The 27,165-nt window shown below is 37.4% G+C and overlaps 1 protein-coding gene and 1 long non-coding RNA gene across 4 annotated transcripts in view; one reads left to right on the top strand and one right to left on the bottom strand.

The window, feature by feature from the left end:
- The window catches only part of LOC118446412 (uncharacterized), a 210,357-nt gene that overhangs the window by 112,661 nt on the left and 70,531 nt on the right, over positions 1-27,165 (bottom strand). Inside the window, exon 3 of the mRNA XM_035877052.2 lies at positions 19,771-19,873. Within this exon, the coding sequence (XP_035732945.2) occupies positions 19,771-19,873 (103 nt within the window). The remainder of the gene's footprint in view (positions 1-19,770; positions 19,874-27,165) is intronic.
- LOC118446413 (uncharacterized) lies at positions 6,347-11,458 on the top strand. 3 transcript variants are annotated; one of them, XR_014982600.1, is made up of 4 exons: positions 6,347-7,186; positions 7,727-8,219; positions 10,871-11,087; positions 11,165-11,458. It is a non-coding gene; the product is annotated as an uncharacterized LOC118446413 (long non-coding RNA). The 3 variants fall into 3 exon arrangements; XR_014982599.1 differs by adding an exon at positions 7,570-7,626 and having other exon boundaries at positions 10,871-11,458; XR_014982598.1 differs by having other exon boundaries at positions 10,871-11,458.

Raw genomic sequence — 27,165 nt, 5'->3', positions numbered from 1 at the left:
ATATATATTATATATATATATATCTGTCTATCTATGTATGTATCTATATATATATATTATTTCTTCGTACATTATATATATTACTTTTCCGTATATTTTATACATATATATATATATATATATATATATATATATAATATATATATATATACATATATATATATATCGTGTTCACAGGTGAAATCGGACGGTTATTAGAATGATTTATGGAAGGTGGACCTAGTCCGACTCTTGCTACTTAAGTCCCATCGAACGAGAGAGTCACTCTTAACCATCTCGTCTCTCTCTGTCTCTCTCTCTCTCTCTCTCTTTTTCTCTTTCTCTTTCTCTTTCTCTCTTTCTCTCTTTCTATATATATACATATTTTTTTTTCTCTCTCTTTCTCATGTTCTGCTCGGCTCGATAATTTACCATTTTAGGCCGATTTCATAGGATGGGAGTGAGAGAGATGAGAATAGAAAGAGAGGGGGAAAAGAGAGAGAGAGAGAGAGAGAGAGAGAGAGAAAGATGGAGAGAGAGAGAGAGAGAGAAAGATAGACAGAGAGTGATAGAGGGTGCCGCTTGGAAGGGATGATATTACGGCACTATCATTAGCGTCCACTTGAAACAACGCGTTTACGCCGTTTATGGTAATACCAATGACGGCCGTGTACGCTCGTTGCCACGGATATTCAACGATAATTGCCAGCTCCGTCGCCATACGTCATCGACGGATCCTCGTAAACTCATCGAATTTAGTGTCCGCCTAATGATCGTTGTTAAATTCAATGTCTCTCTCTCTCTCTCGCTCTCTCTCTCTCTCTCTCTCTCTCTCTCTCTCTATTTCTCATTCTCTCTCTTTGTTTGATATTTTTAGAACGGTAACTTATCGTTGTTAAATTTTAAAAACGATGTTTTTATATTATCTTTAAAGTTTATAACTCTTTCTAATATAAAAATATATTTAAAATCTTTATATATATATATATACAACTATATATTCTAATATAGATTTTCGATAATGATTTCATGTGAAGTCGAAAAACTACGTATGAAAGGAGTCTCTTACATTTTCTTTTCCTTAGGTATACCATTCAACCCCTATATCCTCTTTCCTCGCTGTACCGTCCTTCTCCCTTTCTCGTGTGGAGAAACGACGAGAAAGGCAGGTACAAAGTTCGAAGGGTGCTGTAGAGGTACGAGCGAAGCGATCGGGAATTTCCGCGAGGGATCGTTACAAACTTTTAACGGGTTCGAGACCCACTCCAGTACGCGAACCGAGGCTTTTCACAGCAAGTTTCGCATTACCACCGGGGCCGTATCCGACGTACGTTGTCGGAGTGCATTCCAACTTTCGAAGAACAAAATCAATTATGGAACGCTCGTTTTTATGCTCGTCGAAAGAGAGAGAGAGAGAGAACGGGGTGGAAAATAAGCGAAGGAAGAAGGAAAGAGACGAGAAGGTCGTGAAGTGTTCACCTTCACTGTGATTATCGGTCCAACTTGCGAACTAAAGTAATTCGCCGTTGGTGCACCTACGCGTGCTGCATTTCGGATTACGCAGTGGATTACGGGCCGAGAGAGGCAACTTTTATTTTTCATAATGAGGGAAGAAACCTGAGTTGAATTCGATCGATCTGCTCCCGTCAATTATTATTATGTATCTTTCCAGAAATCTTTCAATATATAATCCCTCTCGGTAAATTTTCTTTCTGGTTAATTTTTTTTTCTTTTTTTTTTTCTTCTTCCTTTTTTTTCCTTCGTTTTTTCTTTTTCTTTTTCCCACATGTTAGAAAAACTTATATTAACGCGTAACCGTCTCAAAGTTATCCTATTAGTGTTTTCGTACTTTTATCGAAATCGATTTCTACGAATCATGCAAATGATAATAATGATGATAATGATCATATTTGCAACTTCTCAACAGATAAATTAGCATTTGACCTATACATTGTGAATTTAAATTTCGAAATAGTAGTAATACGTACTTACTTACCATATACTCACGAATAATTTAGGATCTGACAAGTTGCGCGTTTAAGTTAAGTTCAAATGTTATATCTTAATGAACTTGATTATAATCATAGTATACATATAATCTATATAGTAAACACGATTTAAAGAAATTAAATTAACTTCAAAGTCTAAGATGGGAATAAAGGTCTTGGGTAAAGTCTAACTGTAATAAAAACTTAAGTGAAACGGCTTATACTGACCTTCGAATGAAAGGACGAAAAAGGAAAAAAGAACGAGGGTCGTCATTAGGGAACGGACGTGCTGGCACGTTTTTAACGATAATTTCTCTTATCTCTCGGCAGCACATGCTGCGTAAAGTCGCGTGATGCAGTTCGTACGCGCATCGCACGTCGGTAAATCCGAGCGCTCGCTCACAAATTGGATCCAGAACTCTAGATAATTAGCTCATATGCTCTTCCTCTCTCTCTCTCTCTCTCTCTCTCTCTCTCTCTCTTTCTCTCTTTCTCTTTCTCTTTCTCTCTCTCTCTCTCTCTTACTCGTTGAAAAGATTTGCTGATGTGGATTAAGGGTTGAGTCCTTCGAGAATCGATTATTAACTCGTAACTCTTCGAGAGTAAATGTACCAACAAACAAAATCGAGTTATTAATTTAATATGAAACAATCGATAGAAATGATTTTTTTTTACCTTATAGAAAATAAGTAAGTACTTTAATCGGTAGTAATAATAGAAGTAGAACGAAGTGAGTATGTAAAAGTAATATTGAATTAATCGTGATCAAGAACGATGCGCTGAACGGTCTCTTTATGAACGTCTTAAACGAAATGTTAAGCCGCTCATAGGCGTAAGACGATACAGTAGACCTAACTCTAGCAGTATTTTATAGTTGGACGATTATCGTTGAAAACTTCGATCTGTTTTAAAGAGTATCAGGCGAAATAAAAAAAAAAAAAAAATAAAAGTAGAAAAGAAAGAAAAGAAACTAAGTAAAGGGAAAAGAAAAAATATACAGAACAATGTCATTGTCTTTTCAGGCGAATTCCTTTGTCTAATGATGGATTAGTAACTCGGTCTTTAGAACGAAGACAATGAAGACTGACTAACACAGTTCGTATCATCTTCGACTCGACTCGACTCGACTCGTCTCGACGTCACTGAGAACTGAGATATCGTGAACACAAGCAATCCTCTGTCCGAGTTGGTCCACGACAACTCAGACGACGATGATGACGACGACGAGGATTGCTGCTGCGTCTCTTGTTTTTGTCATCTCGAAAAGTCGAGTAGACGCGTGAAGGAAAGGGGGTTTTAAGCTTTAGCCCATGTCAGAGATTCTCTTATTTTTCATTTGGTTCCCCTTATTCTTACGAACGTTTTTCACTTTATCACGTTCTCTCTTTTCCTTGATATCCGAGACCCTTTCTCGGTTTCTATCTATACGTTTCTTTCTCTCGTTTTCGTAGTAACACGAGAAGCGTGTTGCGATAGCACCCTCGGAACGCTGTTTGCTCCGGTGTAAGTTACTCGGCAGTGAACACCCCTGGGGCCGGCAAACGGTGCGTAACTAACCTCACGCACGCTTCACGCATTGACGTGACCGCACACTGCTTCCATTCATAAGTCATGACCGTTCTACTTGCATATATGTGTATATGTATATTTACATAAGCGAATATATACATATATATAAATATATTTATAAATATACATATATATATATTTGTGTGTATGTGTGTGTGTGTTTTTATAGGTATGTATGTATACCGCTTCTATTCGACAACGATTTTATCACCCTTACCTAATATGCTTTCCTTTTTTTGCAATGAAAATCGAAAGTTACGATCATTTAAACATATACGATGTATATATATATATATACATATGTATATATATCACGAGTGAAGTGGAATTGTATTGGGAGAAAGTATTATACGTAGTAGAAACGTACACTTTACATAGAACGACACATATGTCTAGATTCTAACGGGTAATTTATGTTCAATGGTTAAACGGTTTACACTTCGCTTCCGAAAACTGGATAATTAATCGGCTGTCTCTGATAATGAATGGAAGTTAATCGATCGTTCGCTAGTTTGCCGTGAGCTACCTCTGAGAGATTTGTTATATCCAAAGGCTTTTAAAGTTTATAAAGAAGATTTTTCTCTCTCTCTCTCTCTCTCTCTCTCGTCTTTTGTCTTTTCTCTCTCATAAGTGGCCACGTGTCTTATTTCCCTAAAGTTACTTACTCTGGACCACCGGAACGCGATTTCTGGAAATTTTCATTGTCGAAAGAAAATTGATCTCCGGCTACGCATTTTTTTTCTTCTCTCTTTTTATCTTGTCTTTTCTTCTTCTTCTTTTTTCCTTTTCTTTTTTCTTTTTTTTTTCTTTCTTCTTTTCTCACTTTTCAAGGAAAGGGATTCGTGTCGACAACGTGCTAGATTCTCCTGGTCAGAGTATTTCCTAGGGGACCTGCATTCTGTCAAGGCAAGTTTATCCTCGAAGCGACGGGGTCTCGGGCGATGCTCTCTGTTTACACCATAAAACTTTAGGCATGCGATCGAATAGCATGTTATATTAGCTGTTACGAACTAGGACGGTTTCGTGCTCTTCGAAAAGCATCTTGATACGCGTCAGTCTTTGCTTTCGAGACGTGCACGAAGTTCATTAAAAATTAATTGGTCCTTGTCGTCGTCGTTGTCGTCATCGTCATTTTAAATGACTTTGACTTTTTAATCGAATCCGTTTTATTATTTATAATAAGTAATTTTTAATTCGTAAATTAGATATCAATCATAACGACGAAACCGATATACGAGAAAAGTACATATTTCGCTGATATGATAATATAAACGATGAATGTGACAAATGTTTCTACGAAGGGAAATCTTTGCCTCGTGGCAACAGAGAAGAAGAAGAAGAAGAAGAAGAAGAAGAAGAAGAAGAAAAAGAAGAGTGCTAGGATTATCGTCGTTATCGGACGAATACGACTAACGAATATAACTAAATATATATGTAATTTACACGTACTTATATTCATATGTATGTACTTATAATGTTTTGAACGTGCGATGCGAAAAGTGTCGAGGAGGCAATAATAATTAATGTTGAACGATACCGAGTTCATCGAGTGACACAGACTGATCGATGTCATAGGCCGGTTGCCAGTTCAATGATAACCTCTTTCTCGTGACATCGACCGTGTTCTTATCATTTCCACGAATGCTTCTTCTCGTGCACCGAATCTTTTTCTCTCGCAACCCGGACCGTCTGACAGAAAACGAGATACCCCTTTAGCTTTCGACGAGGCACCGACGCAACCAGCTCGAAATAAGTTTTCGTCCTAGACTTTTCCATGGCCACGAATGACGTCGACGATAAAGATTCGTTATAAATAATTAAAGATCTAATATAGTATAAGTACTCGTATTATAAATCTAGTACAAGTACTAGTACAAGTACTAATATAAGTCTCGTTTTTTCTTTATATATATATATATATATATATATATATTTCGCCGATTGCGAAATTTCATTTGATTCTCAAATGTTAAAATCATGTCTATGGTATTGGAATTATATTAAATTAATAGTTATTGCTGTAAAATATGAATTTATTATATATATATATATATATAGGAGGATATTAAAAAAAATAAAAGTTAAAAGTAAACATTTTTTTTCTTTATATAAAAAGGAAATACAAAATGATGTTCGATAACTTCATTCACATAGATATAATGTTTTTCTTTTTTCTTTATTTTTTTTTTATAGATATATATCATGTTATACTTCGTGGGAGTAAATAACTTTTTTAGTGCTTTTCAATGATGACGAACGATGCATCCATATATGTATATATGTATGTATGTACGTATGTGCGAAGTACATGCGAATCTGGTGGTCACGGACGTAATCCAAACACGTGCGAGCGTTATCGACAGTCAGGATGACAGATTGACAGTCTCGCGGTCTTTCGATGTAATGATTAGCGATAATAAACGTAGTGAATCGAGTAAACAAAGTCCAGGCTGATACTAATAGCCGACAATGTCGAGTCCGACCGACACGAGAAAGAGAAGGAGAGAGAGAAGGAGAGAAAGAGAGAGAGAAAGAGAGAAAGAGAGAAAGAGACCGTGGATTTTTATAAATAGCGGAAAAACACGCACGTCGTTCGTTCGCTCGCTCGCTCGCAATCCTTCCATTTTTTTCGATCTTGACAGCAGGCGAATGACGCCAACATCACTTCTGATATACGCGCGAAATATTTGCAAATTAATACTCATTGTGTAGAGAGATACGATCGGCGGTCGAAGGGCATATACATTCATACGTATATACGTATATACGTACATACATAAATGAATACATACATATTTCGTTTTCAGTTGAGAACACGTTTGAGATCGTTAGCTTCGTGTCTAGTTGTTGCTGTTGGTGTATCAGTTTACGAGAAGACGGTATTCTATTAAGAGGGGCCAAGTAGTGTCACGTCGACGCACGCATCCCTCGAGGATCAACCCTTTGCCTGCGTCCCTGCATAATCCACGACCCCGTCGAGACCGGGCACGAAATTAGAGGCCCCTTTCCAATCCGACTTCGTCCTCCGGCATTGTGAGAGATGATTTAAGGCAAAATTATCAGGAGGAATCCAATAACGAGTACCACGGCGAATATGTATCGAGGGTGAATTAAGATCGCTGATCTCAAGTAGAATTCCAAATAAGAACACACCGATTCGAATATATATCTTAAGCTGTTTTTCCTTTCTCTCTCTTTTTTTTTCTCTTTTTTTAAGAAGAACGAGAAATAAAAGGCAAACAAAATTCGATTATTTTTCACGATGACGATGATTTTACCGAAATAAAAACTAACCGTTATACCGGTTGCTTTTCACGAAAAAGCTCTCAATCTTCTCTCGATAATATGGATATTCGTGTATCGAGGAGGAGTGGACCGAAGTTGTTATGACAGTCAGCGGTGGGTCATCCATCACTGAGATTTCGTCCCGACGGACCAACCGCGGACCAACTTATCCAATATTTAAGGTTTTGTCCCTCTCGGCTGAGAGCTGATATATCACTCGCATTAATATATATTTGCGGGGGAGATAACTCCAGTTAGAATAAGGCGCCAGCCACGGGACGAGTCAACGAGGACGAGGACGAAAAGGAAAGATGAGGATACGAATAAATATCCGAGGAGATCGACCATTTCTTCGCTCGGCAACGGTACGATATATATATGTATATATATATATATATATATATATATATATATATATATATATACGTATATATATCTTATATATATAATATATATATATATATATATATATATATATATATATATATATTGAGTGTCCTATTTTAATCGTTCCAAACAAACTTTGAAATGTGTTCCTGATGAAAATAAATATTTAATATTTTTTTAATCAATGATTTTGAGAGTCATAAACATAAAAACTCTTTCGTATGGATTTAAATATTATATTCTACGGTCAATGATATTATTATTATGTATTCAGATTAAACTAATCTGTCACTCGAAAAAACACAAAACTTTGAGGTCAACCGGTTTAGTAGTTCTTACAGCTTTTTCCTATCTTATCCAGACGTTGCAAACGAGATCGCGAAATCTGACAAAACGATCCGTCTTCGTGAACGAACTGGTAGGACAGTCACGGCATATCCTGCTTTCGATTCCTTGGACGAAAGTTCAAGAATCCATAATTTGCGGGAGTTAATATAATTAGATATACGATGTTGTAGAAATGTTGCGGTTAATTTAAATAATATGCTTTGACTGTCGAAAAGAAGAACGAAAAGAGGAAAGAAAGGAAGGAGTAAAATTTAAAAAAAGAAAATTAAAAAGATAATAAAATGAATTGAAAGGAAAAGGCGAATCTAGCCGACTGAATGGATACTACCTATCTTGGATCACCAAATTGCTGGTATAATATAGTCTCCGGTCCAATTAGCTTGTTCGGAGACGATAAAATGCAAATGACTCGTGACAGAGCGCTTCCGCGCGTATACTTTCTCCGTAGCTGACCTCCCCTCTCACTCTCTCTCTCTCTCTCTCTCTCTCTCTCTCTCTCTCTCTCTCTCTCTTTCTCGCTCTGTCCATTTCGGCGAAGCTTTTATAAAATTGCCATCTCACGATAAAAGAAGAAAAAAGACAAAAAAAAGGAAAAATAAAATATGATGACTCCAAAGAAATCCATAACCGTTGGGATTGTTACGTTCGAGTTTTTAGCATATGGTGAGTTTAATATTATCCATTTTCCTTGGAATCGTTACGTTACAAATTCGAAAATGAAATCCAGCAACCTTGTGGTCTTATTGAGAACAAAATTAATAGTAAAAAGAAAGAAAGAAAAAATGAACAAAAGAGGAAAAAAAGGAAAAAGGGAAAAGAAAAAAAAATGAATGAACGATTAACAGGCAAATGTATTATGAAAAGCTCTTTGTTTCGGTGTCTGAACAGAATCAGCTTGACAAGACAACATCGTACGATGGATTAAAGTCGGTAGCACGAGAATCCTTTAACTCCAACGTAGTAGTAACATCGAACTCGTTAAGGTCGTGGAGTCGAGACTCTGTAAGCGCTCGTGAAAGGGCCCGGACATAATGCTAACGCGGCGCATACAAACGGGCGCTAATGGCGCGGATAGCTTTTGTTGTTTTTAATTAACCCTTTCTTTTAAGACGGCCAAGGGGAACGGTAAAAGCGTAGAAAAGGGGTTGGCTCGGCACCTCTTCGGGCATCTACACCCTTGCTAAAGCTATCCAACCCCCTCCTCGAACCCTTCCCCCACTATCCGCACCATCACCACCACTCTATATCCTTGGCGAGTCGTCCCTTTTCCAGCCTTATATCCTTTCGAAGCCCTCTACGTATCTCTTGGGAGATGTAAATATGCGGAGAATTGCACCTCGGAGACAGAACCGAGCTTTTCTCGTTTACGTGAGACTACTTGGGAGTTGAACTTGGAAGGTGCCCCGGTGCCTTTGCAATTAAAGCTTCATCTAATTACAACAAGACCGCCCATCTAATCGTCGAATACCCGCGGGATCGTGACCAGGAAAGAGATTCTTAACCCGTGGAAATATTTTCTATAACTTATATATATATACAGTATATATGTATATGTATATAGTACGTACGAGATATGTGTAAGTGATCGATCGTCACTTCGAAAATAAGAAAAAAAAAAAAAGAAAAAATATATATTAATATTTTTCATCAAATAGTAGGATTTTTTTTTTTCATTTTTCTTTTTATTGTCACAATTTGCTTAAATTTTTTTCTTTTTCTTCTTTTCCATTGCGAATTTATGCTTGGTGTCATGCAATAATTTTTATATAACCGAATGACTCAAAGGAAACGAAACAAACGTAAAGCGGGAAAGAAAAGAAAAGGAAGGTTACGCGTCGGCGCTTTGTCGTGGTCACAGTACTGTCAATCATCGGTGATAGGAGGCGACACATTAATCTCACCAAGACCCCCGTGAGACCGCATAACCTTCTCTCTTTCTCTCTTTCTCTTTCTCTCCTTTTCTTTCTTTCTCTCTCTTCTGCGGTCAAACGGAGTCTACCTTATTGTACCGCTGTTTGTACCAACGAATGAGCTCTCTTCATTCTCTTTCCCTTTTTTTTTTTTACTTCATTCGTGTAACGCTTTGTTTCATACGACAGATGCAAATACCGACATACTATCCTCGAACATTATGTCCAGTCGTTAAACGAAAAACACCTAAGTCGACATTAATTGTAAGTCGATTACATTTAAATTTAATCTCCAACAAACTTCTCAAGCGAAATATTTCATGTTATTATATTAAATTAAATTTAATTTGATTATAGTTAAAACAACGAACGCTTTCATGTTTCAATAAAAGAAAAAAAGAAAAGAAAAAAAAGAAAAGAAAAAAATAATGAAAGAAATATCACTACCACAATTTTCTGATTGATTTTCATTACGTACACGTTCGAACGTAAATACATACATATACATATATATATATATATATATATATATATATATATATAGGTAGGTAGATACCTACATATGTATGTAGATCAACTCGCTTGGTACACTTCGAGGCGGGAGTAAACTCGAAGTAATTTATCGTCTCGTTCTTCGGAACGTGTCGCCCAGAAGATATGGCCAGTTCTCGATGCACCGGGCAGAAGAGAGTGTGCCGCGATTCGGGCCACCCAACCGGTCGATCGTACCGCGATAAACGCATTATTTAATTACCGTGAGTAATTACCGATTATTACATGGCGCGGGCTGTCCCGACCGCGGTCGCCGCCATTAATTACGCCGACGATCGGACGAAACACTCGTTACGCAGCACTCTTTAATCGGTTCAACTTCGCATCCCGTTACCGAACGATCGGCTAAGATCATTTTGCCTTTGGTTGCCTTCGATCGGTTGCTATTACAGGTTCGTAGTCTTATTGCATAAAAAAAGAAAAAAAAAATTATCGTATTTTCTACGATTTTTTTCAACGAATTTTTTATGCTATTATCAGCGAGACCTCGTTAACTTAATTCCCGTAATTAGTTATACAAAGCTTGGGTACGTCTTTTTCTTTCTTCCTTTTTTATTTTATATAAATAATTAACTAAATCGCAACAGAGTATTTTTATTTCTTTTTTTTTTCTTATACCTTTTTTAAGTTGTTCATATATATATATATATATATATATATATATATATCTTGCTCGACATGATAAATTTTCTTCATCTTCATTCGCCGTTATGTCATCGAACGTTCAGCACCTTTTCGACGGTATAATTCGACGTTATCGCAAAAAGTAAATAAAGCCCACGTCCATTCGTGAAACGCTAATAGATTCCCTCAGGATTCCGTCGTATCTCGAAATAAATTCTTCTCCCTTAGAAACGACACCGTTCATCATAACGGCGATGATGGAAGGAGAAATAAGATCGAGGGATGGGTAAGAGGAAAAGAGAAAGGATGAGGTGGAATGAGAGATAAAGAGAGAAACGGAGGAGATAAGAAGACTCGACAATCCGTGCAACTTTCAAGGTGGTAATCAGAATTCCCTGTCTTTGTCCTCGAATCCGAAGGAAATCAAGAAGGAAGGGCAAAAAGGGTATCTCCTGTCTCTTTTCTTTCTCATCTTCTTTTTCTTTTTTTTCTTCTTCTTCTTCTTCTTCTTCTTCTTTACAGGATGAAACCCATTCCAAATCGGACGCGAACATAGACAAATAACGCTGAGCCAGGTCGAAGCGGAGATCGAGAAGGCCACGAATGCACATTAATCTGTATCAGCCGACGCCATCAATATTTAATCCTAATCTCGTGAATTGCCAGTACCGTCTATGGGTCCTATCGTTTCGTCTTTTCCTGATTCAGAGACTGAGATAGATAGATAGATAGATAGATAGATAGATAGATAGATAGATAGATAGATAGATAGATGGTAGATGCTATGGGACAAGTTGAGAAATTATAATGATTATAACAGGGGTTTACTGTAATAATTTTAAATATATATTAGATATATATTAAAAAATAAATAATAAAATAATAAATATTAAAAAAATTAATACACATTAACAAAATAATAAATGAACAATTATATATATATATATATATATATATATATATATATATATATCACAAAAAAAGAGAAGTTCAAACTAATCCTTATTGATCATGACTAGATATTAAAATAATCAAGTTTTAAGAATGGTCAGAAGAATTTACGTTGTTACTTTCGAAGGCGGCATCGTCCGGTCGGATCGTCGTCATCGCTCACGTGTCGCTCGAAGCCCGACGTTAATTAACTCGAGGCTATGCTACGTGGTGAGCCGTGCGAATGCGTATTGTTGTTTCAAAGGAGTTCCAGAGCGCGTGCTTTTCAACCGGTCGTTCGCGTATATCGCCGTATCATTGTATCGATGTTGCTTCTAATTGTCTCGCCTGCTTCTAAAGGAGATACTATAAATGATAGTAATTCATCATCGCCTCGGTTAGCCGTCTTTTTCACCCTTTCTGTCCTTCTCTAGAAGCGAGTCGAATGTAGAAAAAAAAAAAAAAAAAAAAACAAAAAAGTTTGGTCGAGACAATGAACTATTTTGCCTTCGATCCTTTCAACGTCCATTCTCTTCTACATTCTCTCCTTTCTCTCTCTCTCTCTCTTTCTTTCTCTCTTTCTCTCTTTCTCTGTCTGTCTTTCCTTTTCTTTCTCTTAGCTATAATTAAAAATAATTTTCTTAGGTGTAATTAATCTTACAATTTTTACCTTTCAATACTTACTTCGAGATATCTTTTAAAAAGAAATTCTCTTTACTGTAACGAAAATAAAATATCATATTTCGATTATACGAATATCATGTTGGTTGGATAATACAAGAAATGAGGTGTTATAGACGCGTGCCACGCACGTTTTCATTTATTACCCGAGGAACCAATAAAACGTGGTCATTACTAGAATCGGTATTGCCGATTCGTTTTCGAATCTCGTTTCGCGCCCCGATGAAGTGGCCGTAAACGTAAATCCGTACCAAACAGAAGAGCATATTCGAAAGAGCGAATACCGCCCCCGCATTTCTAAACGATATCAAACTCGCGCTAATCGATCGTGAAACTCGAGATCATTGATCGTGAATGAAAGCTCTTTAAAGCTCCCATTACGTAGATAAATATATCTGTGATAGGATATACCGATGGATGAAATTGAAAAATCTACGTATAATTAAATAAAAGTCTTAACGTGCTTAATTAAAATATATCTATTATCGATGATCTAATCATAAATTATCTCTTATTAAGACGAATAAAATTTTCAAGAAGTTCGATTCTGTGGTGTAACAATTTCGATGTAAGAAAGAAATGAATTTCATTGAGCTTGCGAATTCGAAGAGATAGATAGAAGAGGAAAAAAAAGAAAAAAAAATGAAATAGAAGAAGAAGAAGAAGAAGAAGAAGAAGAAGAAGAAGCAGAAGAAGAAGAAGAAGAAGAAGAGAAGACGTCGGTTTACGGAAGACGTCGTCGTTGTACAGTGTGTATAAGACGGCTCGGGTTGACGCGCGTGTCGTCGTTAGGTGCCGCCAGTGAAAATGGCTTATGCCAGAAAGTCTCGGGATAAGTTAAACACGCCTCGGGACCCCGAGGCGTCGTAAAGCGCCGCGGCGCCTTCGTGTTTACGTCGACGCCGGCGACGTCGACGAGGCCCACCAAGCGAGTCTAGTTCGATGTACGCGTTCCATAGAATAAGAAAGAGGAAGAGCGAGAGAGAGAGAAAGAGAGAGAGAGAGAGAGAGAGAGAGAGAGACGAAAGGAAAATTCTCTTGCACTTACTCTCTCTCTCTCTCTCTTAGATAGTGATGGGAATGATCAAATTATTTGCACTATTATATCGAACATTTTTTTTTACGGTGAACACGTCGATAAATTTGGTTTAATTATTTCATGGGCAATAGTTGTTTTAAAAATACAAAATATTCTTCGACAATGATTGACTGTTATTTAATAAAAATAATTTATTTTTCGAAGTAACGTAATGATACGCGCGAGTGTATCGTTCCCATCGCTAATCCCACACGTTTCTATTTCCGCACGCGTGACAAATCTCCGCGTAGCAGCCCGCGCCCGATTTATCGAAACGACATATTCTGGCTTGCGGCCGCGTCCATATGGCACCGAGCACGCCAGTTATTTTTGTTCTCTCGCGGCACTTTCCCTACGCCTTCGACAAGTGTTTCAGGCTTCGGCTATGATGACCAACATATGGCTCCTGTGACGATTTACCTCTTTGCGCTCGATTTCAACCGTAGCTTCTTCGCTCGTCCATCTTAACTCAGGCTTCTAAATCCTTCTGGAAAATGCCACGAGACTGAAGATGTTCTCGTGGCGGTAGTTTGAAAGATTAGGGAAAAGAGGAATAGGGGAGTTGAAGAGGAGAGAAGTTGGGGAGAAGAGGAAGGGAGAGAAGGGGAGTAAGAAAGAAATAAAAAAATGCTTCCGTGAAAATTTACTATGATCAGGTAATAGCGATTAATGATATTAAATTTTTCTTTTAAATGAATTTATAGCGAGAACAATAAATAGAAATTTTATTAAAGTAAAACAATAAATGCGATGGTTTTATATATCTTCGAAAATAAAACGATCCATTTGCTATTTACTGTGGAAAAAAAGATCTTTCTACTTTGAAAATCGACTATGTCAATCATTCGAATAATTTTCTGTTCATTATCGTGAATAATCGAGAGAGAATGAAATAGCGTCGATGCAACGTGTTGAAGAAAGAAGGGATCGACGGGAGATGTGATCGTTTCTTTATCTCTCTCTCTTTCTCTCTCTTTCTCTCTCTCTCTCTCTTATCCTCTCTCACTCTCTTTCGTTTGGTACGAACTGGACGATGATTTACGAGCGTGTAATCCGTCGCAGGAATTTGTCAGACTTCGTCCGACAGTGCCCATAGGTGTTCGATCGACCGCACGACATCGATCTTTCTCTTCCTCTTTCTATATAAACCAGAAAGTTCCGACTATAAGAAGACAGAGAGAAAGAGAGGAAAGAAGAAAGGCGCGATCCCTTGGCGTACGGTGAGAAAAAGTAAGTCTTAATAAAGTCGGGGCAAGATAAATCGTTACATTAGCATCTAGCTTGTGATTCATAGTGATGTTTCTTGCTTGACAGGGACGTAGGTTGAAATGAGAGAAAGGACAGAAAAAAAGAAAAGGATAGAAAGAGAAAGAGACCGATTGAACGGTCGAACGTAGGAGAGGGAGAAGGACAAGCTGGAGAGGGTGGTAATGTTCTGTGATATATCGTCATTAGCATTGGTTTCATATTAGAACAAACAGGACTCGTGTATAAGGTCCATAAAAGGCGCGCACCAAGCAAAGTCGACCCTTTTTTAATGGAGGGTGCTCTCGCGAGCCACCCCTCGTAGCGAGTACAACCACGGACTCCTTTCGACGTCCTCATTGGTCGAACGAGTTGTGCTTCTTTACTGGCCGTATACTGGCTTTTCGGTAACGCGAAACAAAGGGCTCGAGGGTGGTGATGGTGGTTACGCTGATCAACCCTCTACGTTACGTTCCTTTCCTTATAATTTACAGTCTAAATTGTATATGTGAGTTCTTGTGAGAGCGTGCGCGCGCCTGCGTTCAACAGAGTTTATTGAGAACACCGTGGCGAGTGTGTCACTTCGGGCTACGCCTTTTTAATGATTTATTATACGTACCGGTGAGACCTGGGCCAAAGTTCGACGTCTTCCTCGGCCTCGGGGCTCTTTCCTTCTCCTCCTCCTTCAACTTTCAGCTGCCTCTTCCCGATCGAGCGCTGCAGATGGAGGCGCAGATGTTACGTTTCAACCCTGTCACCGTTCGTAACCACGTAGTTCCTTTCACTACCATCACCATCATGGTATCCTGGTAGTCTCTTCGACGTGAAAGAAGAAAAGAAAGAAGAAGAAGAAAGAAAGAGAGAGAGAGAGAGAGAGAGAGAAAGAGAAAAAGATTTGCCTCGTTCCCGATTTTTGTCTATACGAGCCACCTTTACTGAGAGAGACAGCTCGTGGAATTCGAATTTCAAGGGTATTGTCGGCTACCTGCTCTCATTCTTTCCTAATCGATGTTTTTCTAGTCAATATCGAGAGTGGCCTGCATTGAATGAACCCATCTCTCCTCCTTCGTCCTCCCCTTTTCTATAACGGTGCTTAAAGATCCCCGAATTGACGGTATACTTAAAGATTACTACTCGTTACTATGGAACAGTAAATCTGTGTATGTGTGAGTGTGTATTTATGCCGATGTCTATATCTTAAAGGATAAGAAAATAGGAATAAAATAACACGCGATTTATATTGAAAATTACTAAATTAATAAGAGTATAGTGTTCTTTCATCGTAGGATAAGAGATTTCGATTACCAATCGAGCCTATTCGTTCGAACACGACAGACGAGACGATCGATTTCGATATCGGTCGATCGATCGAGAGAGATCGATATCGAAATCGATCGGCAAATCGATTCACTTGAAGGCCGCGAAGCGCGAATGCGACGAGCTCGTAATAAGGGCTGCTACCTGGTAATATCGATAGAGGAACGTAATCGACAACGTTTTACGAGCGAGAGTTCGTACCCTTTTTATTTCGTTCGAAATAAAGGAGAGCCTCCCAATAGGGAAAGATAGAAAGAGACCGACTCCTGAGACGGATTCCATATAATGAAAAACATTTAATTGGCACGGATGTATATCGTAGAGCAGTTGGATATCGTCGTAGAATAGCCATGGTAATAGATGACCGGTTCGCAGGCACGTAAACTACCAGAGGCGAACTTCTGAAAATTTCACTTCAATAGCCAAGCTAAATTGCTTTCTGTATATTATAAGCAAGGATATTGGAATTCAGAGTATGCGTATCCTCTTCGTTCATCTAAAGTTTCGCATGAACAAAAAGAAACGCTCTCTCTCTCTCTCTCTCTCTCTCTCTTATTTTCTCTTTTTCTCTCTTTCTCTCTCTTACTTTCCGTGTACCAGAACGCCAATTATATAACAGTAATCACCGTCTTCTCTCTCTCCCTCTCTCTCTCTCTCTCTCTCTCTCTCTCTCTCTTTCTCTTTCTGTTTCTCTTTCTTCCTTTCTTTATTTCTGCAGTATATACGCGCATATAACACTATACGCCTCTTAAGCGATGGATCGTGACATTTAGTAAATCACAGCTCGATCTTTTAGCTCTGAAATCGTACGACCGCGAATAACAGTTCATATTATAATATATGAACGTGCTTCATAATGGAATACTACGCAGTAGATTGGTCATTCCGGATAGGACCTCGAACAAAATTTTTTTTTCTTCATATCTGACGAACGAACGAGCAGTCAATCTTTTCTACGATATATCTATATATCATTTTTTTTTATCCTTCTCTAGGGGATTTTACGTGACGAATATTTGAGAGAGAGCGAATCTTTTTTTCTCTCTCTCCCACTCTCTCTCTCTCTCTCTCTCTCCTTCTCTCTCTTTTTCTCTCTTTCTTTCTTGTTCAATGAAAAAGTTACGGGGCAGTGGTCCACGAAGTTTGAAGAAACGAGCACGTCCCATCTCGCGATGTAAATAAAGTGTCCAGGGGATAGTAGGCGCACTTGGCCGACTGACACAACGACGTGGCAAATGAAAAATGCCGAGACGGACGATCAATGTAAATATATTCATGACGTGGGGTGGCTGGGCGGCCACGGGGAGGCCAGATACGTGTACACACATACACACACATATATATATGTATATTTATATGTATATATATATATATATGTGTGTGTGCATCTATCTACGTATATATGTAGGGTTTTATAGGATGGGGCTCGGTGAGGACTCGATGGCACTTGGACGGCACATAATTCACTCTTTGGCAGCTCATTACAATTTAAAAAGGCCTTTGTCAGTGTATTACTCGTGATTCTCCTTACGAGCTCACAACTTGCTCTCGAACATGTCGGTGCTTGTGTACGCTTACAAGAGAAGAAATGAAAAAAGAAAGAAGAAAGAAGAAAGAAGAAGAAAGAAAAAAGGAAAAGTAAAGAAAAGAGAAAATAAGAAAAATAAAAAAAAAAAGAAAAAGAAAGGAAAGAAAGAAAAGAAAAGAGGAAAGAAACCTCTAAAAGTATTCCATTCTACTCAAACTCGTTAGCAAGAACCATGACGGAGCAAGTTCCTATCTCGAAATTTATAAAGATATCGAAACTCGACATGTCCATTTAAATGCGATCTCTTACTCTCTGGTGAAAAATTTTGTGTTTAAAAAAAAAAAGCAAAGAGAAAAAGAATATAAATGACTTGTGTTAGATGTTAGTTTCAAAAAAAAATTAATAGATATTATGTACCCATGTGATAAGTGCCACGTTAATTGCAAATTCGATTAAGCGTTCTCTGTCAATGATAAAGAAAATCAAAAAAGTAAAAGCTAACGCTCGATCTTTTTTTTGTTCAACGATCCAACATCTCGGATATAACGTGAGTTGAATAAAGACAAGAGACTAATGCGACTGATCTCTGACGGGATTTCTAATTTAAGTCGTCCGATCAACGAGATACAACGAAGGAGAAATAAAACCGTTGGCACTTTCGAGCAATTACAGGCGTTGTTGCTTTTCTACCAAACGATTTTGATGAATGACGCGAGGAGAGCGACCAGTTCTCTATGTCGACACACACAATCACCGTTCTTCAAAAGTCACGATCGCGTTGGCGATCGACGGATGTCGAAAGTTCCGAGAAGAATCGACGTGTCGCGATCAATCCGTTCAAAGTTACGGGCTATAAGGAAAAAAATAATAATCATGATCAGGTCAAAAACAGGTCAGACGTACGTACATCTCTCTATACGTTTCACATATAATTATAATCAATGTGATTTTCGCAAGTCGTTAAAATTAGTACCGAATTTCTTTCTTTTTTTTTTTGCATAAAGAAATTAAATTACATTGAATGAGAACAAATATTATAAAGTTCAGAAATAATGAAAATTATCGTACAACTAATTTGTCATCTTGTAATAACCATATATATATATATATATATATATATATATATATGGAGAGAGAGAGAGAGAGAGAGAGAGAAAGAGAGAGTGAGAGATAATATATAGGCTATTACATTATTAATATTCCAATCATCAGACGACAAGACATCAACCTTCTATAGAAAAAAAAAGAAGAAAGAAAAGAAGAAAGAGAAAAGAAAAAGAGAGAAAAGAAAATTCGATCATTAATCAAAGACATTCGACGTGATACTTTATTCGAGATACAATATCAAGAGTGGTTAATAATTCACGAAGAAAATCCAAGTGACCGATCGCGAATCTCGCAGCGCGTGACGTTTTCTAGAAGATGACCGGTGTTACGAAGGAAAGGGAGGAGATTCTAGAAAAAGAACGTTGAACCGTTCGAGTAAGTAGGTAAAGGAAAATGCAACTACTTTTCCCATGGGACAAGAAAAGAGAGCTAAGGCAGGGCACGAAATTGATATGTATTCCATGCCTTGCCGCGTCCAATCTATTGCGGGTCAAGCAGGCGGAATTTTAAACGCGATACCAGCCGAAAACTCCCTTCCTTTTCTCGCTCATCTTTTTCTACTCTTTCTCTCTCTCTCTCTCTCTCTCTCTCTCTCTCTCTTTTTCTTTATCTCTCTTTATCCAAGTCCCGATAGATCGTCCTTTGACGTATATGTGCATAACACACGTGTATATACACTTTTCGAATACATTCGAGGAGTATCGAGAGGCCAAGCCTCGATCGTTTCTAATACATTCTAAAAACTTACGAGCGCATAAAATACGAGATCCTATGTGTACACATTTTTATATCTATATATACATACATACGTACATACATACATACATACATACATACATACATACATACATATATATATGTGTGTGTAGTGACTCTTTGAACACATATGTATCTATTATATATACATATGTGTGTGTATGTATATATAGGAAAAAGAAAGAAGGAAAATATGAGAAAAAGCGAAGGGCCGGTAGCGACCACGATGTTAGACGAAGGAATGAATGGCACTGGTCATCGCTGGAAAATTGAATTTCGTCCCTGAGGGCCTCGCGGGATGAAGTATGCTGACAGTCGGAAAATTTGCGTTTAACCGTGCGCACGCGACTCGAGTGAAATACAAGAATTTCCTTTTCAGAATAGCTATCCTTCAATATCGAAAAGAATAATTTAAATTTATTCGACACTTCTATGTGTCTATGGTACTTAAAGAAAATAATAATAAAGTTGCTAGAATAAACTCACCATGCGGCACCCATCCGTGATGACATTTTCCGCAATAACGTAGATGACGTTTGCCAGGTGTAAAAGACTCGCAGGTACAGCCAGTGACGGTACATTTTATAGACTGTAAATAAATCAAAAATAAATGATTAACAATATGAAGGTTCGAAGGTTACGTTCGTTTTAATAATGATAGATTTTAAAGAATTTTTTTCTTTTCTTTTCACGTAAAAAATTAATTAATTATTGCCACTCAAACGGTTATAAACACTTTTTTTTTTTCTTATTAATAATTCAAATAAAATTTGTCATTCAGATTATTGTTTATAATTCGACATTCTCTTTTATATTTTACAATTTTTATTTATTTTCTCGATTACAGGAGAATATGCCTGAACACAGTTTGACGCAGATTAAAGAATATTTGCCAAAGGGCAAGGAGATAAGAAAGAAACAAAAGAAAAAGGGTAGGAAGGTATGATATTTTTCGAATGACCGTTTGGCATAACGCCACCCTAGAGAAAGCTCGTAAGAGACGGCCTCGTCGGATTTTAAGGAACCGTGAATATTTTCCGCCCTTCGCTACGAAATTAACCCCTTGGGAGCTACCATCCAATCCTGGCCCCGGGCGAAAGGAAGTGCGAGCATTACTATCGGCATCGGTATCGCTTTATGTACCGAACGGTTAACTCTCTGCATTTTTATTTAAATATCTATAAAAGTGTCAAACTTGTTGATGCAAAAAGTGATCAGAAAAATTTGAATTTTGAACATTCTTTTTTTTCGATTTTCAATAATTTTCACACAAAGGTAATTATTATTAAGAAATATTAGTTTCAACACTTAAATCATTTTCATAATCGAATATCATTCTTCGAGGAAAAAAATATTTTTAATCTTTGTTGCTTCACCCGTTCATAAAATTCCAGATGAGTTCATAAAAAACGAATGGATCGATACAAAAACACCGAACGAAGACACCAGAGCTAAAAGTCTTTTGCAAACTCGCGTAAGGCGTTAATATAAAGACAAATGAAGCGACGCATACGCACCTTCCTTGGCCATGTGTCTTTATATAGACAGTATCCCATGGCACCGTGAAAGTTTACAGACTGGAAATATTCTGACATCGTTCGCTAGGAACGAGAACGTTTAAGATATCGACAAAATTTAACAGGCGACGAATTTTATTAGCTTCACCGCGGGTTATTTATTCGAAATGGCGACAGATTATATGGGCGATATTAACGTGTAGGGGAAAGAAAGACGCTCGTAAGCTAAATTTCGAAGGCAACATTGTGTGCGCACTATACACCAAACTTACCTCTGGTAGCTTTCTCGAATACACCTTCTGCCTGTTTCTTACATCAAACTTATATCACATATTCGAATATAACGAGCCTGATAACTTTCGTACCCCGAAGGTAACTCGACACCAAAAGACTCGAGCGGAATATAATTTTGAACATTTCTTCGAAACATTTCCGAACGATTAACTCTTCCTTCAGGGTGCATTATTTTTTATATATCAACCTATCTATCACGAGAGCTTATCGCCAAAGTAAATTGATACTTAAAACATTATCCCTGACGGAAAAATTAGTTTCGTTGATGTAAACAAAGGGAAAAAAAAGAAAGAAAATGCAAGAATAATTCATTTCTCACAATTTTCGATGCTTCACGATCTACCGATACTTCGATACGTTGAAATATTTGCGTATTTTTGAAAAAAAAAAAAAAAAAAAGAAAAAAAATTTCTTTTTTTTTTTAAATTAAGAGAAAAAAAGAAGAAAAACTCTCGAGTAATAGTAGTATTAGTAGTAGTAGTAATAGTAGTAGTGGTAGTAGTAGTAGACTGCTCATCGTTCTATCTGACTTTTCACACGGGATATCGCTTATATGATTTATCGTGCTAGTATACATAAATGGCGTGACGCCAATGTATTATATAGTTTCTCGAATTACACGGAAGACCGGAGAGTCGCGAGAGTCTCTTGCTACTTCGGAGCAAGTCTCAAGTAGTAGTGTCGACTACACCTTGCGTTGCTCCATTCCTTTTTCGTGCCTATACTCCATGAAGTATTATGTTTCGAGGAGCCACGGTTTCCTCCTCCTCCTCCTCCTCCTCTTCCTCCTCCTCTTCTCCCGACTGCTTCTTTGCATCCCCTTCGTACGCGTGGTAAACGCGCGAGCCTATAACGTGCAACACACAAGGCAATAACGCTTTTACGAGCTACGAAACATTTATTGCCGGTTATGACGCCACGCCGTTTTATCATCTCGCTTCTGCTTAATGCGGCCTCCTTAAGGCTGCTCACTACTCCTGCTTTTATAATGGTTTACGCCAACAAAGAATCCAAGCGTAATACTTGACCGATTTTTATCAACAAAAATTTATTTGAAAGATGAACATTTAAACGAGGAGTCGATTTTTTTTTTTTCTTTTTTTTTTTTTTACATTTTAGACAAAAAATCCTTTTCTTCGCGCATAAATTATTTTCGAAGAAGGAAAAAAAAGTGGACAGCATTTTTTAATGCGATTCTTTTTGTTTCTCAAAGAAAATAAAAGGTTCTTTTGAAAATTTGAAAAAGTCAACTCATCGTTTAAATCATTGTATTTACTATTCATTGTTAGCAATTGAAATCTGTAATGAAGAGAAAAATTTTCAGGATAAAATTTGAAGCGTCTTAGTTATATTAAAATTTTAAATTACTGAACGAATCTCATGGAAAATAATATTTTTAATTTATTACTTCTTTAATTTAATTTATAAACGAACGACAATGTTATCGCACGTACAAATTTTAAAAATAAAATATTTTTATATATTGGAAATATAATGTTATAATATAAAAATATCAGATAAGAATATAAGATAAATCGTAAAGAAAAATCTCGCGAAATTATTGATGAAAGTTGCCCACACGAGCGTTACACGCGCTTTTCATTGTGTATTTCGCGTGCAGTTTAAAGAAGACTCGCGGCACGCGTGCCGGAATTAGCGTTTGAACGGCGTAGCAGCCGGCCTTTTTGTTGTTCATTCTACACGGTCGTCAATCTGAAAGGGCGTCCGTATCGTCGTTCGATTTCGGCGATCGTGTGCTTTTAATGATCGATCGCCGTGTCCTAAAGATTCGCCGGTTCGATGAACAACCAGTATCGAAACTTTCAAAATTGTTCTTGAAAATTTCATACTACTGAGAATAGAATTCATTTCAATCGCACACACACACACACACACACACACACACACACACACACACACACACACACACACACACATATATATATATATATATATTATTTATTTAGCTAGCGTAAATAGGCGTGAAAATTAAATTTGTTAATCCCAATCAATCTGTAAATAGAAATTACGCCAACATGAAACGCTCGGAAATCTTTCATTTCGTGTATATACTTGATATATATATATATATATATATATATATATATATGCGCATGCGCATAACTACATGTAAATCGACTACGAAATAATACAATGTATTCAAATCCGATAATTAATTGTGCAAGCATAGCTTAGGCGGGTTACATGAGATTTTCATTCAATGACGCCGTGGCTATCGAATCGCTATTTACTAATTATTAATAATATCAAAACAATGGCCACCGTGTTACAAACATTATGAGAATAGTCCCGCATGTAATGATGACTATCTAAATTAACATCTTTTTCCACTGTTATCTGTCCTGCATTTGCATTTATCTTCATATACGATCGATCTCGCGTATGTTCTTTCTTAGAACTTACAGTTTTATAAATAATTTTTCACACAACACGGAAAATGTGAAATGGAGGTATAGTCTCATAAAAAAAAAAGAAAAAAAAAAGAGGAAAAGGAAAGAAAAATAGAAAAAAAATCGTAAATAAATATAGTTGATTTTTATCTTAGTTATAGATTATGATCGAAGGATAAATTAAAATCAACGAGTCGGAGCCTAAAGTAAAATTATTTTACTTATGGATTGGGAAGTCGAATTTTTAATGAATACTCATCTTAACTATACTCATTATTTTCATATCTCATCGGATTATCTTGCCACTCGAACGATACCAGGTACCGTCGAATGAAAGTTCGAAAATTCGACGGCCCTCGAGGACAACGATGCGATATGCTCGTTGTACAACGAGGGAAAGAGAAAGATATAGAGATGGAGAGAGAATCGCGAGTAAAGCTGTCGAGCGAGCTCATATGCTCTACGCGCGCTCGTGTTTAATGAACAGGGCTAATCTCCCGATTCGAAATGCACTGCTAACAGCGTATACACACCGACTCGTTCATCGTTGCAAATTAATTTGACCAGCGCGAATTAAACCTCAAGTATAAAGCTGGATACACTGAGTTTGTGCGTGCGCGCGAGCGCGCGGGAACAAACCAACCGACCGCCCGCCCGCCCGCCCGCTCGCCCGCTCGTCCGTCCGCTTGCACGTTCATGTACCTACGTGTTGGACTATGGAAGCTCATTAATGAGTTCGAGGATTTAGGCTCGCCTATGCGTTTCGCTCGGGATCTGCCCTCGAACCACCTACTACCATCCCACCCCTTCATCACCCGCCCGCCTCCACCCATCCTCCATCCCTTTTCGTAACCCGTTTGCACGAAACGGCCGTACCTTTTAGTTCGAGAACAGAGAGAAGATTGTGTACACGTAATCGTGTACGAGTTAAAAGATGACGTATATATATATATATATATATATATATATATATATATATATAGTTGTTTAAAATAAAAGAAGAAGAATAAGAAAAAAAGAAATTTTAATTATCCTATCTCATTGGTTGTTGGTAAAATCATTAAAAAGGATTCCAACAATGAAAACAGAGAGAGAGAGAGAGAGAGAGAGAGAGATTTCTCGAGAGAGTTTAAAGAAATAATCTTTTTTTCTTAAAGACTTTTTTATTCTCTTTTTTATTCTTCATAAAAAGGGGTAGAATAAGATGGTATCAGAAATTCTACTTTTATTTAATTACCTGTATTAAAGTACGGCTTCCTCTTGAAAAGTTGTCTCGGAAATAATAACCGATAAGGAAGACTTATGATTTATTGCCATGATATTCGGGTAGAATTAACTAAAGGATATACCTAAGCAAATTACGTAAAATTGAAATCATCTAATAATCGATATCACATTTTAAATGTTATTATATTTAAAAATTGTCTTAAAGAATGTAAAATCGTACGAGAAGAATATGGAACATATACGTATAAGTAGAAAAAAAAAACGAAAAAAGAGAAAAAGAGAGAGAAAAGAAAAATCGCTTCGACGAAAGAAAAACGATTTCGTTGGAGCGTATAACGGCCCTCATTCGTGAAACATAACGAAATGCTAACAGCCATTGCTCGTATATATCGTACCGTGTATTTAGCATATTGTCGCAACCACAATGGCAATTTGTGTGATATATCTGCCCGTTAAAATGGGAAACGCTCAAATGTGGCGGAATTAACTGCCCGGATATTCGAATGGTGGCGGCATGTCGACGAGTAAGGGAGTCAAAATAAGAGAGAAAAAAAGGGTAGTAGTTTACGTTGAACCCGTAGAAAATACGGGATCGATGGGGGAATGAGAAAAGAATTATTTTTTGGTACGAATTATTTGGATCTTTCGTGATATACGATAAATATTCTAACTCTGCGACAAAATATCGCGATATAAGAATGGGGCTCTTCTCGGGCGTGTACTCGAATAGAGGATAGGATGGGGATGGAATCGTGGGGTGGACGGACTTGACGGACGACACCCTCAGGAGTACTAAGTCACGTCGCTATGCTAACTTTCCGGCTTCTCCTCTTTCCACGGGCCGATCCCTTACGCCACCGCATCCGGCCGATGAAATAATATCACTCCCCGATTGCCAGTCACGATCCATGTACCATGAAACACGATGGCCAACGCTATACCTAAGTAAGTTATATAAAAATTCTAAGATTTCCTTCTTTTTTACTTTTCTCCTTTTCTTTTTGTTTTTTGTTTTTGTTTTCTTTTTTTTTGTTTTTGTTTTTGTTTTTTTTTTTTTTTTTTTTTAATATCAATCACAAACAATGTTACTATTTTGATCGTTTTTCGAAATATCTTCGATAAAAATCACATGGATTCATGCGGTAAAGGTTTAATCCGTTAAATTGTCGAGAGGATTAACCAAAAGGTTATGGGTGCCTTAAACATCCGGCGAAAGAGGTCGCTCGTAAGTCTCAATTATTTAGGAAAATTGTGGAAACCGCAAAGCCGAGTGAGTATATATATTTCTTTCTTTTTTTATTTTATTTTTTTTTTTTTTCGTGCTCGTGGGAAATAGCTCGGTCCTTTCCGACGAGTAGAAAATTACTTGTCTTTCTTCTTTCTCTTTCCGTTCTTTCCCCCTTTCCTCTGTCCCTCAGTCCTCCCTTAAACCTCTCTAACCTTCCCTTTTCTTTCTCTTTCTCTTGACGGCAGAACGGAGATAGCTACACGTGAACAGGTAGACGAAACGGGTGAAGGGTACCTTTTTAAATCTCATTATTACAGCTCGCGGGCAATGCGAAAAATAAGCAGGGGTTAGATCCACCTACCAAGAGAAACAGTGTTGGAGATGGTGGAGTTGGAGGAGGAGAACTTAATCCGCCGGTTTAGCCATAAAACGACGATTGCTAGCGCACGCGCGTAAGTAAATTCCATGTTCACGCACATACACATACACACAGATATATTTGGTATACACGCACACAAATGGATAAAATAGCTCGCCGATTTTCGTTGTCTGGCCACGCGCCGGAGATTTCTTTTTAATGCGATAAGAAGAACAATACCGAGGGATCCGTTAATACGATAATTCCTGGTGTCGCACCATACTAATACTCCTCTGAAATTTAATAACTACGGCTTGCATTATACGCGAAGTCTCTTTTTTAATTTACCTATGATGCTCCCGATTTTTTTCGCTCTCTTTTACTCTCTCTCTCTCTCTCTCTCTCTCTCTCTCTCTTATTCTAGAATTAGACGGCGTTAGCTAAATTTACGACGTCCCGTAATTTCACGTTTGAAAAAATCAGACGATTATCAGGATTTTCTTTTACTTTCGTTTCCGCTCGATTTCAAAATTTATGTTCCTCCTTTTAATCTTCAATTCTTATAATAAAAAAAGAGCATCAAATGTCTGATCTAACAAAAAAAAAAGAATTAAAACTTTCGTGTGTCATTTTTTACCCCTAGAAAAGAAAAACATAAGGAAAAAAAAAAAGAAAAAAAACGAAAAAAGAACAAAAAAATAAAAGAAAATAATAAAAATATTTTGAGTCCATGAAGGATAAAAGATGAAGAAAAAAAATCCACATAAGAAAAGACAAAGAGGGAGAAAAAGAATAAAAGAAAGAAAGCAGAGAGTATCGACTTTGGGTCCAGAGGTCCTTCGTCGA

The sequence above is a fragment of the Vespa mandarinia genome, chromosome 9 (assembly GCF_050613455.1).
Source record: "Vespa mandarinia isolate Hongniang chromosome 9, ASM5061345v1, whole genome shotgun sequence".
NCBI lineage: Eukaryota > Metazoa > Arthropoda > Insecta > Hymenoptera > Vespidae > Vespa > Vespa mandarinia.
This window is presented reverse-complemented; position numbering and strand designations above follow the sequence as displayed.